Source organism: Protobothrops mucrosquamatus, unplaced genomic scaffold (genome assembly GCF_001527695.2).
Source record: "Protobothrops mucrosquamatus isolate PMUCROS unplaced genomic scaffold, P.Mucros_1.0 scaffold757, whole genome shotgun sequence".
Taxonomy (NCBI): Eukaryota; Metazoa; Chordata; class Lepidosauria; order Squamata; family Viperidae; genus Protobothrops; species Protobothrops mucrosquamatus.
Window position 1 is genome coordinate 441,465 of NW_015387027.1, and position 18,869 is coordinate 460,333.

At 37.1% G+C, this 18,869-nt stretch overlaps 1 protein-coding gene across 1 annotated transcript in view; it reads left to right on the forward strand.

Annotated features, from left to right (window-relative positions):
• PAPPA2 (pappalysin 2) overlaps positions 1–18,869 on the forward strand; it is a 162,657-nt gene that overhangs the window by 128,826 nt on the left and 14,962 nt on the right. The window contains exons 17-19 of the mRNA XM_015818519.1: positions 8,806–8,974; positions 10,575–10,707; positions 14,633–14,742. Coding sequence (XP_015674005.1) covers positions 8,806–8,974; positions 10,575–10,707; positions 14,633–14,742 — 412 coding nt within the window. The remainder of the gene's footprint in view (positions 1–8,805; positions 8,975–10,574; positions 10,708–14,632; positions 14,743–18,869) is intronic.

An 18,869-nucleotide genomic window follows, 5' to 3' on the forward strand; every position in this document is an offset into this window, starting at 1 on the left:
CCTCCAATATTTCTTTGCTTTATTACAAGTCCACCCAAAATGATAAAAAGTTCCTTCTTTCCAATTACATTTGCAACATATCTGGTGTTAGATACCAACAATAAATAATTTTGTAAAAATGTACTTATAAATTATAGTTCAGTGTAAATTTTAGATGAATTTGTCCACATATTTTTCCATTGCTCAAGCATCATATTATACCCAAAGTTTTTTGCCCATTGAATCATACAATGTTTCTTCTTCTTGTGCCATATCCGTTATCGGACGTTGGCGATCATGTTGGCGATCCTGTTTTTATCAGCAGCCGCATGAAAAAGTGCTGCTGAGTTTTGTCCAAACCAGTCCCTTAGATTTTGAAGCCATGATGTTCTTCTTCTGCCTGGACCTCGTTTGCCTTCAATCTTTCCCTGGAGGATTAAATGGAGTATGCCGTATTTTTCTGGGTGTCGCATCACATGTCCAAAATATTCTAATTTTTGTTTTTTAATTGTTTTGATGATTTTCCTTGGCTTTCCCAGGCGGCTTATCACCTCCTCATTTCTGATCTTGTCAACCCAGCTTATACGTAACAGCCGCCTGTAAATCCACATTTCAAATGCTTCTAGTTTCTTCAGGTGGACTTCTGTCAGAGACCAATTCTCTGCTCCATAGAGCAGGATAGAAAAAATATAGCATCTGACAAGCCTGATTTTCAGTCTTAGGCTTATGTCATGACTGCAGAAGACCTTTTTCATTTTGAAGAATGCTGTTCGGGCTTTTTCTATCCTTTTCTTTACTTCAACGGTCATGTCCCAGCTTTCATGTAAATTAGAACCGAGGTGCGTGATCCTTTCAACTTTTTCTAGTGGTAATCCTTCTGAATTTATTGGTGGTAAATTAACGGGTTCTTTGCTGATGACCATGATCTTGGTTTTTGAGGTGTTAAGCTTCAAGCCGTATTTTTCAGATATTTCTGTGACTCTGTTGATGAGGAGCTGAAGGTCTTCATGCTTACTGGCAAGCAGAACTGTATCGTCAGCATATCTTAAGTTGTTGATCCAAACACCGTTTACTTTGATGCCAGCATTGATGTTCTCCAGTGCCTCGTTGAAGATTGACTCAGAGTAGATATTGAACAACAGTGTTTACATATTTATAAATAATATGGCAATAATATGTTCTTTAGCACACACTAAGATTTCAAATTCACATTTACAGATTCAAACCCATAACCTTTTTGTTTACATTCCTTTCATTTGTAAATATGTAAGCCATTGACAGATACCTCCTTCTGATTCCAACTCTTCTTTTGACTTGAGATTAAGTTGAGATTGTGGTATGTAGAAACACTTTTAAAAAATCTATATAATTCAACTCTTTATTGGAACACATGCAAAAGCATTTGTTTATTTGTTTACCAAAACATATATGCAAAATATATTTCCATTCTACATGTTTTACTGTATATGTATATATATTATTCATTTACAAATGATAGATTTTACAGATTGTCTATTTTTGCCTAACTCTGCCATTAAGGGAGGAAATCTTGCCACAGATCACATTTTCTCAGCATGAAAACTGCCTCATGTCCCACATGTGACAGAGTATTAGCCTGATAATTTTGCTCTTCTCATGAAGAATTAGATATAAGTATGTGGGGTTTTTTTCCATTAATGTTTTAACCGCACACTGAGAACCAGTGACAGAATTAGATAATATCAGAGTGATCAATTGTATTATAATCCAATTTCCTATTGACTGCATTTCTTTCTTTTTCCTGCTTTGTTGCTTGGAATAATTGAATCTCCTGCTCTGATAGATCATGTTAGTTTAGGGGCTAATTTATTGCTCTCTTTCTTGGCACTCAATTCTGGCCACTGTTACATCCATTTGGGAAATAGCCAGCCATTTGCTATATGGGTTGTTATGTTTTCAAGATTGACCTTGAGGCCTGGATATCCAACACAGCCTCATATATCATCTTGTGGCTTCCATTATTACTCTTTCAATGTTGGATGGTTTTTTAAAACTATTTGATTTTTGTTTTGGCTCCATTGCTAATCCTAAATAATGTCTGTGTTTTAGGATCAGAAAAAATGCTAATGGCTCTGTTACAAAATAATATTTAGAGTGAGTTTTAAAAATCTTATTACCACTTCCTTTCTTAGCCTTATTGCTTGATCTTTTCTTGGTGCCTCTCAGTAAACTGGATGCTTAGTTGGCTATGTGAGCAGATGCTTAATTCCTCTGCACACACATGGACACGCACACAATGTTTCAGGGTTAGGTAAGGACACACAGATTTTTCAGGCACTTGATAATTTTCTTTAGAAAATTTTGCAAAGGATTAGTGTGTTAGAATGAGCTGTATAGACTAATTCCTTCATCAACCTTTACTTTACGTACAAAATACCAGACATTGTAAACTAACTTCTTTGTGTTGTTCAATAAATAAAATTACTTACTGATGTCTGTTGGCTGCTAAGTAGTGATATACTCTGCTCAGTAAGGGGCTGAAAGAAACTGACAGTTTAAATGAAGACAGTGGGAAATAAGTGATTGTTTTGTAGAGCTGGCAAATAACAGTTTTGACAAACAGCATTTTGTTGTTTACAGATACTGAGTCAGCTTTAAAGGCAATCACTAAGAGAGCTAACCGTTCCCTATTCAGTCTGTTAGCCGAGTAAATAAATCAATATTGTGTATACTTCATTGAACACAAAAATAATTTCTCAAGTGATTATTCTTGGAATTTCCAATGGTTCAGGTCAGTGGGAAGTGCAAAGTGTTGTTTCTTTCCACCTTGGATACCACTACAGCATGATGTTCTATTTTCTAGTGCTACTACTATATTGAGATTAGTAAACCAGTGTTTCTGAGATTACTAGTAATATAGTACAGGGGTATCAAACTCAATTTCACTGAGGGCCGCATCAGCATTGCGGTTGCCCTGGGGGGGCCAGTGGTGTGTGGCCAGATTGGGTGCAGCCTAATGGATGGGCGTGGATGGAGTGGGTGTGGCCTACTGGGTGGGCATGGCCAGTTCTACATCATTCGTGTCAAGGGTGCCTATGGGGGGCCTGGGCAGGAATGGGACAGATCTGAGGGTCTCTGGCAGAAGGGGGTGGGACCTGGGCAAGTGCCAAGGCATGGTCCACTGGGGCAAGTGCCAAGATGGCCACCACAAAATTGTACATTGGCTCCTGGCTGGCCTGGGCCAGGACCAAGGCAGCGGGGGCTGTTCCCTCACTGTTTCCAGGATGGCTTCGCGGGCCACATGAAACCACTTCGCGGGCCGCATCCGGCCCCCGGGCCTTGTGTTTGACATGTCTGATATAGTACAAGTACTTCACTGGTGCTACTGTCAGGCTTATCACAGCTTGGGCATTTAGGAAAGAAAGACCCACGATTCCATTACTAAAGCCAAGTGGTTACAACATAAGCAAAACTGGATCTGAATATTCCCATGTAAAGCCTGCTTTTTTCCCCTTCTCCCGGGCCCTCCCCTCTTGACCAGTTCACAGTGTCCAATAGTATTCAAATTTGATGTTTTGGTAACAGCATTGAGGTTTGGTGCCTCTTTGGTTGGGTTTCATATTCCATTCTCACACTCATGTTCTTGGATCCGCTGGTGTGTTCTGGATTGGCGCCTCTAGTTCCTGTCATCCTGTCAACCCCCCCTTTACATTTTCTGCTCTCCCCGTGTTTTATGGCAGGATGCCAACAAAGTGAAGTAGGCTGCAGTATTTACGATGGCAGGACCACCTGGAACTGCTGCTTCCCTGGTTTTGTTTGTGATCCCTTCCAGTTTTCTTGCCTGACCAGGGTGGCTGTATCTTATCATCAATATGTTATGGTAGTCACAAAAGGAAATGGGTGACCTGTGGACCTGCTGCATGACAGAAGTAAAGGCTAAGCTTAGAGTTGAAAGGAAAAACTCAGATGATTTGCTTCCAGGGCTTTCTATTTGTTTTGCCTTGAGAGGAAACATTGAAGCCTGGTTTGGAAACAGAGATATTTGAGGAGTTTGTGAGTTCCAATAGAAACTGCCCCTTACAGGCTAATGAGCCCATTGGAATGAATCTCTCTCTTTCTGACTCTGCTCTTCTCCAAATGTTGTAGCTCAGTGCTTGGCTCAGAAATCTGTATCAATTTATTTTTAAAAAACTCTTGGCAGTTGAATTTGGGAATGGAATTGACCTCTGTCCTCTGGATAGAGTAAGTGGAATCAAGTGGAGTAAATTCATTCTAAAAGAAAAAAAGAGTGAACTCAAGAAAAATATCATAGATTGGAAATGAATTCATGCATTTCCACTGATGGCATCTTAGTTGCTATTCTCATAATGAGTGAAATATGTATTTTAAGGTCTCACATATATCAGTGTCAGTTTGTCTTCTTTGATGTTTCATTGTTATGGAAACAGCCCTAGGAAAGAACTACAGAGTCAACTAGTGGTGACATCTGCATCTCCAGAAAAAGTGTTTCAAATAAGTTACTTTCTAGTTTTCATACTTTTTAATGGAACTTGTAAAACTTTCCCATTCCTACCTGCTGAATTTCCCTACCTTCTGTTCTACTCCCATTGTGAAATGCTTACTATCTAAGATGTACCGTAAGTGCACAGAAATCATTTCCCCCATAGTGCTGTGTGATGTTGCTGCATATAGACAAAACAAAATAAAACCAGTGCACACGTGGAAAGAATTTGTTTTTTGGTAACTCCATGTCTCCCTCTTGCGTGCTTTTATTGGAGATACAGCTAATCAAGCATATTATTTTCCAAAGTGGCCAATAATATATTTTGGAATTTTCACAGTGCAATATAAAATTATTTCTTCTTAGCTGGTGCTGAGAACATACTAAAGAATTTTAAAATCTGGATTGCCAGATTAAAATGAATGCAGTGTCCTATACCCTTCAGAAGCTTATCAAAGCAATTGCTTTACTGTGTATTTTATGTCTTGGCAGATTCTGTAACACCTAGCCTAAGGAACAGAGAGTGAGTTGTTGATAGATTTATTTTTTTTATAAATTTGTAAAAACCTTCTAAGCCAGTGGTTATGACTACATCTTGTGATAACAATTTCAGTAGATTAATGGAGTGGTGAATTAATTCCCTTTTTCTGTCTTGAAGGTCCTGCCAATTATATTTCATTAGGAATTTATGTATTGGCTTTATGCAACAGGAGGATCAAAATCTCTCTATTCACATAAGTATCTCCTCTGTCTCTTCAAAGCCCAGTTTTGACAGCCCACTAGAAAAAAGCTGTTGAAAAACAATTAAATAGATAAACTTGACATGTTTGCAGTAACATCTCAGAGCAGAAGTAATAGTTGAATATAATGGTAAATCATATGTGCTGAGTATTTGGTGTTTATTATTTATGATACAACTAGCCATCTGTTATCACCTGCTATCTGATCTATTGCTTAGTTCTTTTATTAGCAGAAGTAATTAAACTAACTGACATCCAATAAACTAACTAGAATTCAAAGACAGATTATGTTTTTTGTTTTATATCCATAATAGACCCCACATGGGTCCTATGCCAAGATCTAAATCTGTAAATGGAATAAAGGGATGTTCTTGTATCTGAAATTCAAAGGGTAAGTCAGCAGCAAGCAATAGAGCAGGCAAGTTGTGCCAGAAATGATTTTATTTATTTGTTTCTATTTTCTATTTCCATTTCCTATTCTTATTTATACCAAAGAAAGGCAATGATAAATCTGTAGTTTCCAGGTTTTGTTTTGTTTTTTAAAAAATACAACAAATTATGTAGCTCATGAAAGGACACCTGCAGTGATTTCATAGGTTTTAATCTTAAAAGACAAGATTAACAGCTAGAGCAAAAGACATTTGCTACTTGCTTTCATCAACTTCAAGAATCACGGAATCGCCTGCTTTGTGCCCAGAGGAAGGTCTCTAGAACCTGCCAGTTGACAATTCAAAACTGGAGAGCTCAAAGCACAGCAGTCTTGGGAGTTCATAAATTGTGTAGCCTGGATTAGGAAGAGATCAATTGTGTAAATTATTAAAAGGCAATAAAAGCAAAAGTAGGTTTCTCTTAAAATACCAATTTTTTACATTTTATGGTTAATAACTGCCATGTTTATTAATGCTAGAAGTTAGCTTTATAATAACAGAAACTGTTGCTTATTGCTCTTCAGAAACCATAGTTTAGGAAACTGTCTGAAGATGGTTATATAGTCAGTGAGCAGATGTCTTTAATTATATCCACTAAAAAGCTGCTGTTTATCCTCATCTTTGAGGGCTTCATAGCCAGGCCTTCACCAGGTCAGAGTGCTTCTGGGCTGTCCTCCTTAGTAATGCATTATATAAGACTTTGACAAGACTAAGAGAGTGAACGGACAACTTTCCCACCCCTTTTCTTAGTATAAAGTAAAGCAATATTGTTTCAGCAGCACAAGTTGTTGTTCCTGTATTTTTTATTTTTTATTTTCTGGCAACAGAACCTTTTTTCTTGACCAGAGAGATATTAACATGCTGGACAGAATTCAGAGAAAAGCCACAAAAATGACAAAGGGCTGGAGAGAGAGTAACTTCACAGAGGCCTCTGTGCCAAGCCAAAACTGTACAGTTTCAGGATGATGAAGAGAAAGGGGCACAGGAACTGGCTGTATGTTTCCAAATGGATTTGAATATGAATCAGAGAAGGGGGCCTTGTTAGGGAAGTTGCAAAATGGAATTGTTTCCTTGTGGGAGAGACTATGAGAGCCTGGAGAAGCCTGAGGCTGAAGCGGGGCAAGCAAACATTCTTTTGCATTATAAGGGAACATTGGGGCACAACATAGCTGGCTGTACTCCTGGCTAAATAACCATGCATCTGTACAATTCAAAGGGTGATATTCCTCCCCCTAAAATAATGCTTTGATCCGAGTCAAAAAGTTGATGCTCAGGTGTGTATAGTTCTGTTTTCTAAATTATAGTATAACTTCAAAGTAATTTATTTCGATTTGGTAGGTATGATTATAACATTTGATTATGCCAACACATTCTGCAAATATTGCAGTGTTTAAGGTGTGGTACTTCTGTGTCGGAATCACTGTATATTCTTTGCTTAAAATAAAATCAATCCACATTTTCCAAAAGTATCAGAATGCAAGTTCAGAGTAATCATGCAGATCACAACTGCGGATTGCACAGATGTTGTTTGTAAGTAAAATTCTCTAGCACAATACAGGATTCCTGCTGTTTAAAATAACTATGCATCAAAATGTGCTGTTAGAAAATAAATTTCAAGTTAACAAGACATTGTTGGTTTGCTAATTTCCAAAGTGCCAATGAAAAATTAGCATTTTTCTGATACATTGTTTTGTGCTTCTGAGTAACATACTAAGAGTTTTCAGTCCTAAATAGCTGGACTGAATTAAAACTTATTTAATTTTAATGTTTCCATGTACTTGATTTCCATTTGCAGTTACATTAAACATTACATTATGGCAGCAAATTTTATATCAACTCTGGAGACTTGCACAATGTTTATGCTTCAGGTTCTCTTCTTTTATGCCAGCCTGAAATCCCTTTGTAGAGCTAAAACCAATTTTTTTCTCACATCCTATTATAATTGACATCTTAATTTTATGTATTAATTTTAGTACTGAGAGCACAAAACTCTTGTATGACCTTCCAATAAGTTCTTGGGGGGGGGGAAATATATTTCCCTACTATTCAGAGAAAGTAGACAGTTTGTTTTTCACCCAAGTTTCTGGTTTTGAAGGGCTTTTAATTTTTTGCTTGTTTGTTTAGCACATAAACAGATAATGGAGCTCTGGACTCAGTGTGATTTTAGGACAATAGCCTTACTGGCTGACACAGAATCTGACTGAGTCTTGGAATGCTCAGTTTGGATACTCAAATCTTTCAGTGCTCCCTGCCTGGTAAATCTCTGCCAGCACAAATTTGTGCTTCCACTATGTTGCTATTTAGATGCCTTCACATGCTAAATATCCTTGTTTCCCCTCTCCGTGGTATGTTTTCAGATGAATCACAAGGAAGTAGACAATTGTGGTTATCTCGCTCATTTTCCATTACCATTTTTTTTCTCCCTTTGCTTTCTAATTTCTTGTGTTTCTTCATCTTGTTGCAGAATGCTGAAGCATCAGCATGAATTATCTCTAGCATATCCACTTCCTCCTTTCTTTTATTTTCTTGGCTAAGACTTAAGTCACTTTGCAAATAAACTTATATTTATTTTACTGATAAAGTTCATTTTCCAGGACAAGTTCTAATCTTATTCCTGTCACTCCCATGTACTTTATGATAGCATGCTATTACTTATATCAACATGTCTAAAAATGTGTGCTGTGCACCTATGGAGTTTGATAAACATGCTGGTTTCTATTTTCCATCAAAAGGGCTGCAATCAAAGACATGTTCCAAATTCTCCACTTGCTGTTTACTCAGACAGCTTACAAATGTGGAAAAATAGCCTTAGTTATCAGAAGAGACCTGTGCTTTGCAAATGAAGTGTGGAATAAAAATAAATAAGCTGTTTGGTTGGTTATGGTGTGGCAATACAGCAGTAGAGAGCTGAAAAAAGCAGAGAAACCACAGGAAAGAATTTACTAGAGGAGGGGCCCGAGATGCAGATTCTAACATATTTTTGTCTACCTGCCTGAAGTAACCTGTCTAGACAGAAGAGGGGAGGAGAAGGTGGACTCCATAGGGTAATTTGTAGTATTTGATCAACAGAAGACTGGAATATGAATCCCAAAAGTCATCACAAAATACTGTGAATGGCTTAATTTTGGGAGCTGTTTTGATACAGTAACCACTTTCTCTTTTGTTCTTAAATCCCCAGAACATTTTTGAATATCCACTGCCTTGAAACTGGCTTCTGGGAAGAAGGGAGCTGCATTCCTGTGGTTTGTAAACCGCCCCCACCAGTCTTTGAAGGGATGTACAACTGTACCAATGGCTTTGAGCTTGACAGTCAGTGTGTTCTTAGCTGTGGTCCACAGAGTAAGACGGTAAAAACAACTTTATGGTCAGTTTGCAAGTAGGCCAGATTGGGTTGTGAGGCTGAATCTTGATCCATATGGCAGCTCCAGCTTCAGTTTTACCAAATGTTGATTGCCATATTTTGCCCTGTTTGCTGGCATCTCTTGAATTTGATTTTATTGTGTAATAAAAAGAGAATGAGTAACTGGGCCTGTCCAGCAGTTTTTATTTTCCTGCTATTTCCTTGAATTTCTTATTAAAAATCATGCCATTGTATTACTCATTAATGAGTGTAAAATACCAGTAGTCCTTGCTTACCGACTGCCCCATTCAGCAGCCATTCAAATTTATGACACTGACCTGGGCCTGACATGTTTTTTCTTTGTTTCCCCCACTCTCCCTTGTAGATCAGAGAATAGGAAGGAAGGAAGGAAGGAAGGAATCACAAGAGAGTAAGCAGGCACATAATGGAGAATACACATCGAAAGGTGGTCCTTGAGGCTGGGATCTGCAGATTCAGATAGCCCAGTATATTCCCCATTGTGTGACTACTTGTTCTGTAACCCCTCCAATCACACTGCTCTCCTGGGGGATGGAGTGCAAAAAACTCAAAACAGTTCAGACATAGGAAAGATTGCTTACAAAGATCACTTGAGGTTTTTTTCTCCCCTCCTTTTCCAAAATTGAAAGATTGTAGAAGAAGGGATTACAAGAGAGTAAGCAGACATACAATGGGGACTACACTGAACTGTCTGTGTAGTGCGCTTATGGCTGCCAATGCCAGTACATTACTTTTGATTTGTGTGTATTTTCCATTGTGTGCCTGCTTAATCTCTTGTAATTTCTTCCTCTCCAATGAATATAAATACATTAACTCCCTTCTTGCTAATTATCCCATTGTGGTGGATGAGGAAAATGAAATTACAGTTTCAGTCACATGATTTTCCACTTAGCAACCATTTGTCAGTTCCACTTTGTGGTCATTAAACAGACTGCCTACATTTTGAATCAGTTTCTTTGATTTTGAATTCATAGTAAATGTTAAATCTCCACGGATTACATCAGAATGTATGTTGGAAGACTGAAGAATACACAACACTTGTTCAAAAATCTTACATTAGACATTTGAGAGACTTTGAGTAAATACCATGGCGAACTGATATCCCTAAACAGACAATATTATGGCTGAAATCAGCATCTGAACACTGGCCCAGACTGCCAAACTCTTGTGAAAAAGGAGAAATCACAAAATTACTTAAATGTACTCTGGATACTGTTTTTTGTGAGCAGAAGGAAGGAACCAACATTTTTGCAGTTGGCTTGAGATCAGCTGGGAATCACAGGATTCCACTGAAGTTATAATCAGTGCTTTTTTTTCTTAAAAAAAAAAAGGTGCCGGAACTCACACACGTCATACAAAACCCACCTTGCCTACCCTACAAGGTTCCATCCAAAAAAGGTGCCGGAACTCTGTTCTGGGCGTTCTATGAGAAAAAAAGCCCTGGTTATAATCATTAATGTAGCCTATATGGACTATATGGGTGACATTGACTGTAGTGAATATGGTAACAAAGAGGGACTTTAAATTCTGTACAGTTCATGAATTAATCTGGTTCCCTTATGTTTCAGCTTCCCATTCTGTGCACTAAAAATGGCTTGTGGACAGAGGAATTTAAATTGTGTGAAGAACTGCAGGGAGAATGTGCATTGCCACAGGAGCTTAATTCAGTGGAATATAAGTGTGAGCAAGGTTATGGAATTGGTAAGGTGAACAGTTTCTGATCATCCCATTCACCTAACTATCCTATCAAGTTGTTTGCAGATTTGTGGAAAGGGCTATATTTAAAGCTTCAATTTTTAATCATTTTTTAATTAAGGGTGCATACTGTTTATATTTTATATCACTGCCAGGTGGGTGGCATATAAATAAATTAATTAAATAAATATTTGTAGCATATCTCAGTTTTCTTTCTACTTGAACTTTCTTCTGCTGTTTTAAAATCAAATATTCTGCTTAGACATTTATATTTTAAAAACATCTTAATATCAGTGGGGCTTTAACACAAACAGAGCAGAGCAATCACAATAGAAACAAGTATTTTCTTTTCTAGTGTAACATTCAGTTATTCACAAGTAGGTCCCAAAGACAAGCAACAAAAATATATTTCTCTATTTGATTCATATGAAATATTTACTCTGGAAGTCAGAAAGAATGGAAGGAGTTGTGGATAGAAAAAGTGGTATAATTCTCAAAAGGAAAAATTAAATAATATGCAAAGGGGTGCACAGCCTAATCCTTAACGTTGTCTGCCAACTGTAAATTGTATTCTTAAATCAAATAGTGTTAAACCTCTGAATTTTCTTCCACTGAGATTAAGCTGATGAGAAAACATCTCCCTATCCCTGAAGAGGCTTTTACAGATTAGTACATGCAGAAGTGTCTTAGATATAAAAGAAGAATTCATTATTCATAAAGGCTGGAAAGATTAATAAAGTTGAGAAGCTTGCTGTGATTTGTTAAGTTATCAGAAACTGACTTAGAGAAAGAAGACCAGCACTATATCAACCATAAAAAATGGTGAATCTCTGTTTTGTTTACAAAAAGAGGAAGAAAAAAAAATAAAAACAAAAGGGAAAAGGTAGAAAAAATCTGTTTTTAATCATTAAGTCTTGATCCAATAAAATATTGATCAGTTTTGCCATTATGTCAGTAAAGATATAATTAATGGAATCAGAAAAGCAACAGAGTATCCAACATAATGAAATCAATAGCCAACCCTTTTAAAACATTCTTTGGGGTATACTGAAAGAATGTAAAGAAACCTCTGTTGAATTAATCTTAAGATCATAACAAACTTAACATTGATCAACTGACTTCTGGGTAATGCCATGTAATGATTATGTATTGCTTGTAGATTTTTCAAACAGCTGAAATTGAAGTTGACAAAAAATGAATAGTTCCAATAAATAGCATTGAAACCTATACTCTGTGACATTTAATAGTCTTTAGGACCATTAACCACAGATTTTTAATGTAGGCTAATTCTATTCTTTGCATGTAACTGATATATATCCAAGATTCCTTGATTGCCTGTTAAAAATACTGTAGACTTTGAATAATTTAAAATGCTTCTCCATATTGATAATACATCAGGAGCTGTACATGAAGCTAATGTATCTGGATCAAATTGTGAAATAAAAAAAGTTTTAATTGAACATACTGTCATTGCACAGTTTTAATTACTTTTCTAATAATACATATTTTAAAGCTAAAGTTACCATGTGACATATATTTATCATAGAACAGAATAGAATAGAGTATTCTTTATTGGCCAAGTGTGATTGGGCACACAAGGAATTTGTTTCCGGTGCATAAACTCTCAGTACACATACAAGCAACAAATCATAAATCATAAGATACAATTATAAATCATAAGAGATAACCAACAAAGGGATAATCATAAGATACCAATAGGAGCAGATAATAGGAAAGATTCGAAGGATAATACAGCCCTACTACATGGTTAGATATCCTTAGGCATAAGATAGTGCTGTTGGAATTAGGTGTTTAGCAGAGTGATGGCATGGAGGAAAAAACTGTCTTTGTGTCTAATTGTTTTGGCATGCAGTGCCCTATAGTGGCATCTTGTGGGGAGAAGTTGAAGCAATTTATGACCAGGACGTGAGGGGGCCTGTAAATATTTTCACAGTTCTCTTTCTGGCTCATGAACTAGACAGGTCCTCAATGGAAGGCAGGCTGGTTGCAATTGTTTTTTTTTTTTTGCAGTCCTAACTATCCGTTGAAGTCTTTACCTGTCCTGTTCAATTTCTGAACCAAATCAGACAGTTATTGAGGTACAGATGACAGATTTAATCATTCCTCTGTCGAACTGTATCATCAGCTCCTTGGGCAGTCTGAGCTTTCTAAGTTGACCCAGTAAGAACATTCTTTGCTGTGCCTTTTTAATGGCAGTTCTAATGTTAGATGTCCATTTCAAGTCCTGGGAGATTATACAATCCAGAAATCTGAAGGTCTCTACAGTTGATACTGTGTTGCTAATATTGTAAGAGGCGACAGAATAGGAGGGCTCCTCCTAAAATCTACTATCATCTCTACAGTTTTAAGTGTTTCAGTTCTAGATTGTTTCAGCTGCATCACAGGGCCAGTTGTTCAATTTCCTGTCTGTATGCAGATTCATAACCATCTCAAATGAGACCAATGACTGTTGTACCATCTGCAAACTTCAGTACTTTAATCGAGGGATCTTTTGAGATGCAGTCATTGGCATGGAGAGAAAAGAGTGATGGAGAGAGCACACAGCCCTGGGGGGCCCTGTGCTAATTGAACGGGTATTCAATGTGATTTTTACCTTTTTTCATCTGCTGCTTCCTATCTGTTATAATAACAGGTAGAATATAACAGATAGATTCTAACAGATACAATAATAAAAAAATCTAACAGATAGAATAATAATAAGAGATTCTCATAGATAGAATAATGACAAATAGAAATCTCTTATTTCCTATCTGTTCTCATCTGAATGAGATCAACATCATGTCCATAATTTAGATAAAGGAAATCTAGAAATTAGTCCTCCCCTTAAACTTTTGTAATATTAAATTACTTAATCTACATTAAAGATGGAGTTCCTCTGAGTACATAGATTAATTTTTATTTCCCCCCCAAAATTATTAAGAGTTATACATGAAAAGAATATAAGTCAATAAAAACTACCAAAACTACAAGCAGAAAACTGCAAAAGTGTTTTGTGGGGGGGGGGAGCAAGGGGATAAAAAGGGGAAAGAAGAAAAAGAACTAACTTCGCAGCTAATAAAAACAATTTTAATAGCTTATCACTATCTTTACAAAAAAGGAATAAAATAAACTCTATTCTCCTCATAGCTCATCTCTTAAGTACGCTAAAATCAAAATGCTATGTCTACCAATCTTTCTCAGAAATATCCAGTAACTTTGTAACTATTTCTGCCTTTAATCTCAGTCAAACATGCCAATTTTATAAATCTTCCCTGTTTTTTTTTAAAACAAAAGTCATAGAGGTAATTTGCTGCTTATCAGTATTTCAAAACAAAACTCTTCCATTTTGACTTCGGAAGAATGGCACCTGTTCACATGGGGCTTCCAAAGGCTTGTAAAGTATTTTGGGGTTTCAGGAGCCAAAATCATTTGGGGCTTCCAAAGAACAGAGCATGTTCACACACGGAATTATATAGTATGGGTAGGGAGAGGGAATGAGGAGATAATATTGTGCATGTGTATCTTTTGAAAAGCAGCACATTTTGCTTTGCTTTTTTTTTTTTTTGCTTAAAGATTTACTTCTTCCAGATTATCAAATGTAAAAATTGTAGGAGGCCAAAGAAACAGAGCAATGTGGCAGGGGACAACTTACTTACAGCTAATAACTGCTGTGTGGGGGTAGAGGGGGAAAATAGCATCCTAACTCTTGGGATATACATAAGTCCCAACCAAACAATCTAGACTTTCTCTTCTTTTCTAATTAAAAGATTATCACAATTGTTGATGAATGAAGTTTTGTTAAGTAGCAGAGCAATATATCATTTTATGTTCTCAAATTGGAGATCATGCAAATCCTTATGGAAGACCATGCAATTTACACATTTCTCAATGGAAATTATAATCTGTTACTTCTCTTTTTTTTCTGTGCCAGGAGCTACATGCACACCTTCCTGTCTGTTCCTACCGAGAGATCCTGTGATATTGCCTGAAAATGTCACTGCTGATACCATGGACCACAGATTGAAACCTACCAAAGTCCAGGTAAAAAGAAGTGGAAGTGCTGCAACTTTGAAAGTGGAATATATTAGTCTGCTTACCTAGAACTGTGGAAAGCACTGATCTAAAGTTACAGTTTCTTCAGTGAACGTTTCCATCTTATACTCCAGTTTCAGTGGGAAAGCTATGAGAGTGATGAGTGAGTATGACTATGAGCAAAAAAAAAAACCCACAGAAAAGGAAGTTGTTTTTGAAAAGAGCTTAAAGAGTTATGATGTGCAAGACTCATTGTCCTCCTTCCTCTGGCTGCAGCTTGGATTTCTAATCAAAGGGGCAAGCTTTTTCTCCATGCTTACTTAGAAGTTCCTTTTTGGGGATTCTAACATTTTGAATATTTTAAAAAAGGAGGTTTCATTATCACAGTCATCATGAACTGGAAAATCAAAGCTACATTTTTATCTGGAGAGAATGTAAATTATTGTTTCCCTTTTTAAGAAGTCCAGTCTAGGCCTCGTGTTTGAAAATGACTTAGCTGTAGCTGCAGAGGGTAGATTTGGCCATAAAGTATTGGTAGTAACCAATTAACTAGTGGAACAGCTTGCCCCCAGAAATCGTGGGCACACTCCATCACTGGAGATTTTTAAGAAGAGGTTAGACAAGTTACTTGTATGAGATGGTATAGGTTCTCCTTCTTAAGTGAGGGGCTGGACTAGAAGACCTCCAAGGTCCCTTCCAGCTCTATTCTATTCTAATGTTGCTGTTACCTCGTGGTCAGATGGGCAGCAAACAAATTTAATAAATAAAAAAAATAAATTTCCTGTTCTGTTTTTGACTTGCAAGAGTAATGACATCCCAACAAACTGGACCTAATTAAGGAACCCATGACATATAGATCAGGGCTACTGTTTTAACAGCTCTAGTAATGGAATCTTGTAACAGAATCCGAATGTGACCCCCCCCATGTGAACGTGGATCTTGTTTGAGACTTTTTCTCATATTATTTTCTTGGCCCAGGCTCAAGCCCCTTTTATCTGACCATTGCCTTGGTAGTGGCTCTTCCTCCTGCTCTTCATGGCCATTCCCTCTGCTTTTGCATCATCCCACATTATCTGCAGTCACTTATTGATGTTTAATAAGCTTCATTGATTATCTGCTTGCTATTCTCCAACAAAACATGACATGACAACTGGACCACGACTGATGCAGCCAATATGTGAAAGATTGTGCTCCGTTGAAAATGTCATCATGGGAAAGTCAAAATGGTACAGCCCCCTTGTGAGGGAGATGAGTGGTTTCTAAATATGATAAATAAGTGTAATAAATATACTACTAACTCTACTGGCAATATAGTGCTTTGAAATCATTGCTTTTTATAACCCATGATGAAGTTATTATGGAACAAGTATCCAACCAGACTAGCAGTGGGAAAAGACAACAATGAAGTATTAATGGCTGGAAACAATTGGAATATAGTTTTAAGAACTTCACTTAATTATGTTTTTAAATAAGGAATGTAGACATATCCAACATTTTTCATGCTTGGTTGATGCTTGGGAAGGTACACTAGTTGAGTCTTTGCCTGGCATTCTTTCAAGCACTTTCTGGGAAAAAGACATGCATAGGTACAGAAAAAAAAGGAGAAAATGGGACTGGAAACATCTGTGGATTATCTGTCGGCATTCTAAGTTATCATGATACCCTGGCTTTGTTATCCTGAATCTCTGACTCTGATGTTTAGCTTTTTTCTAGTTGCATTCTTATCCCTCTCAGTGGAATGGCTAAAATACCTCAGATATTATAATTCTGTTGTTTCATCTAAATTGAGTTTGCCTGAAAATGAAAAATATGGCTGGCATTTAAAAACATTTAAAATAAAACCAAGTTGTGTTATTATGGAGCTGAATTACCACCCAAGATTATATTTCTCCTCATGGGAATTTTCAGGATTATCGAAGATTCATTCCTTTAGACACTGTTGTGTGTTATATTATGTAAACTCTACAATTGTGCTGCTGGTTATGTTCAAACAGGGGAAGAAGGTATCTACTACGCCCTTTAAGGCCTGTAATTCTGAAGTGGAATGCTCTTGAGTTGATTTTCTCCCATTGTTGATTTTTTGTGTAATGTTTTGCCTTCCAGCTGAAAACCCCTTACTACATAAAAGTGTTCTCCTGGGAATAGGGAAACAGAAAAGAGATTAATATAGGGAGGAGGTTTTGTTATTGTGAAACTAAATTATTCCCATTGCCAGAAGCTGTCACTTAACATAATTCTCTTTTTGTTCATTTCTTGATCCTTCTGTATATTTTCAAATCACTTCTCTTCTTCCACTTGATGGTCGACTGGATATTCTGTGAACTTTAATGGCATTGTTGAATCATTGTCTCCAAGAGGTATCTGCCATACAGATCAGGGTGAGGTAGGAAGAACAATGAAGTGGATTAGGGACCTGGGCTAGATTGATTAGGGTCAAACAGACTGAAATCTGCCAACTGGAGACATCAACTACAAATGCAGTAATCTAAATGTATTTATACTTTATTCAAAGAAGCAAAAATAGTTATGTATGTGAGTTTACTTTTGTTCATTTTATTATATGGGAACAAGCTGGGTCTGCCAAGAGAAACCCTGTAATAAGTTGAATACAATGAGAACGGGGTGCTTCAGAAATGTGTGTGACAAAACAAGAAGAGATAATAATCAAGAATGAATTAATGTTGAGTGAATGAGGATGAAATACAGAAGGGTATACAGTTTGAAGGAAGTCTGTTGAAAGGGATTGTTCATATAGAGCAAATGAATAGAGATTAAATTGTAAAGATGGGGAAGACTGAAAAAGTTGTGGTTGGAAGGAGTCCATGAGATCCTCAAAAACAGAGAATTGATAATTCCAAAGAAGAAAGGACAATATATAAAAAAGTAAATGGAGACGGTAAAAGCAAGGATGCAAGGATGCTTAAAAAGCAAGGATGCTTTTTAAGTATAGAAAAATATGAAATAGTGAATAGTGTAAACTAGTTTTAACTATGTTTCTTTTTCTTATCTCAGGACTTAATCTGCTTGGAAATATTTCACTACCTATTTCCTATTATATATAGAGTAGCCTTGATATAATAGCAGTGATGTAAATTAATGTAAATGCTTCTACAGTACTTACCAAAAAGTTTGGTAATGCTTTGAGGCTAGTTAAGAATAATATTATTTTTGCGGACTTCCGGTGGTGACAGGCTGCACCGCATGGCGGCTTATTTGAGCCGCCCGTCCGGGAGCGCGTCAAAGCTTGAAGAGACAGCGTTCCTCAGCTGTCTCTCGGCTCGGAACCTCGTCCCTCGGGCGAAGAGGGCGGGGTGAGTTTGTCCAGATACGGTTAGAGCTTCCTTTCGCCCCGGTTTTGTTCTAATCCGGGGTGGAAGATGTTAGCTCGCCCAGAGTCTGGACGTTCTCCGCGCCCCGAGACGCCTTCGCTCCTTTTAATAGGAGCGAAGCCAGATGCAGCTCCCACCTCTGCGATTGAAGGTACTTGATTTAAAATTATAAGCAGACGGAACTAAACAGGAGTTTGGAAACATAATGGATTTTTCGTGACTTTGACTCTGAAAATTACTAACATCTTTTTTTACTTTGTGATGATTTAAAATGAGAGAAAATGGCCGCGGATCTGCCTTTTCTCTGGATTACTTTTGCTTTTTACTTTCACTCTCGTCTGGTTATCAACAGGATAGAGATACATTGTTGCTTCCCCGGCTCTGGAAAGTTTTAACCGCAATGAATTCATGATGTCTACTGATTGGTGACATTAATATTGTTACTCTTTTTGATGATACTTAAAGAAATTTGAAGAATGGTTTTAAAATGGCTCCGGAACTGAGGTGGGGGGGAAAAGTGAGAAAGTAATTTTTTTTGTTTTTTCTTTTTGGTTGCTGCCTGGGATTTACTGAAAATGCCTTTATCTTTGATTATGAATGATGTACAAGATGCTGTGATGCAAGTAGTTAAGCAATATAGTGCGGAAATTAAAGATCTCTGGATTAAGAGATTGGAAGAAATGGTGGCATTTATCCTCCAGAGGTTTATAGTTCCAGAGGTTGAAGAAGATGTTATGGAAATACTTCAGAATGATATGCAAAATTGTGGAGATTTGGAAATTGATAAGTTCGAGAAGCTGGGAAAGG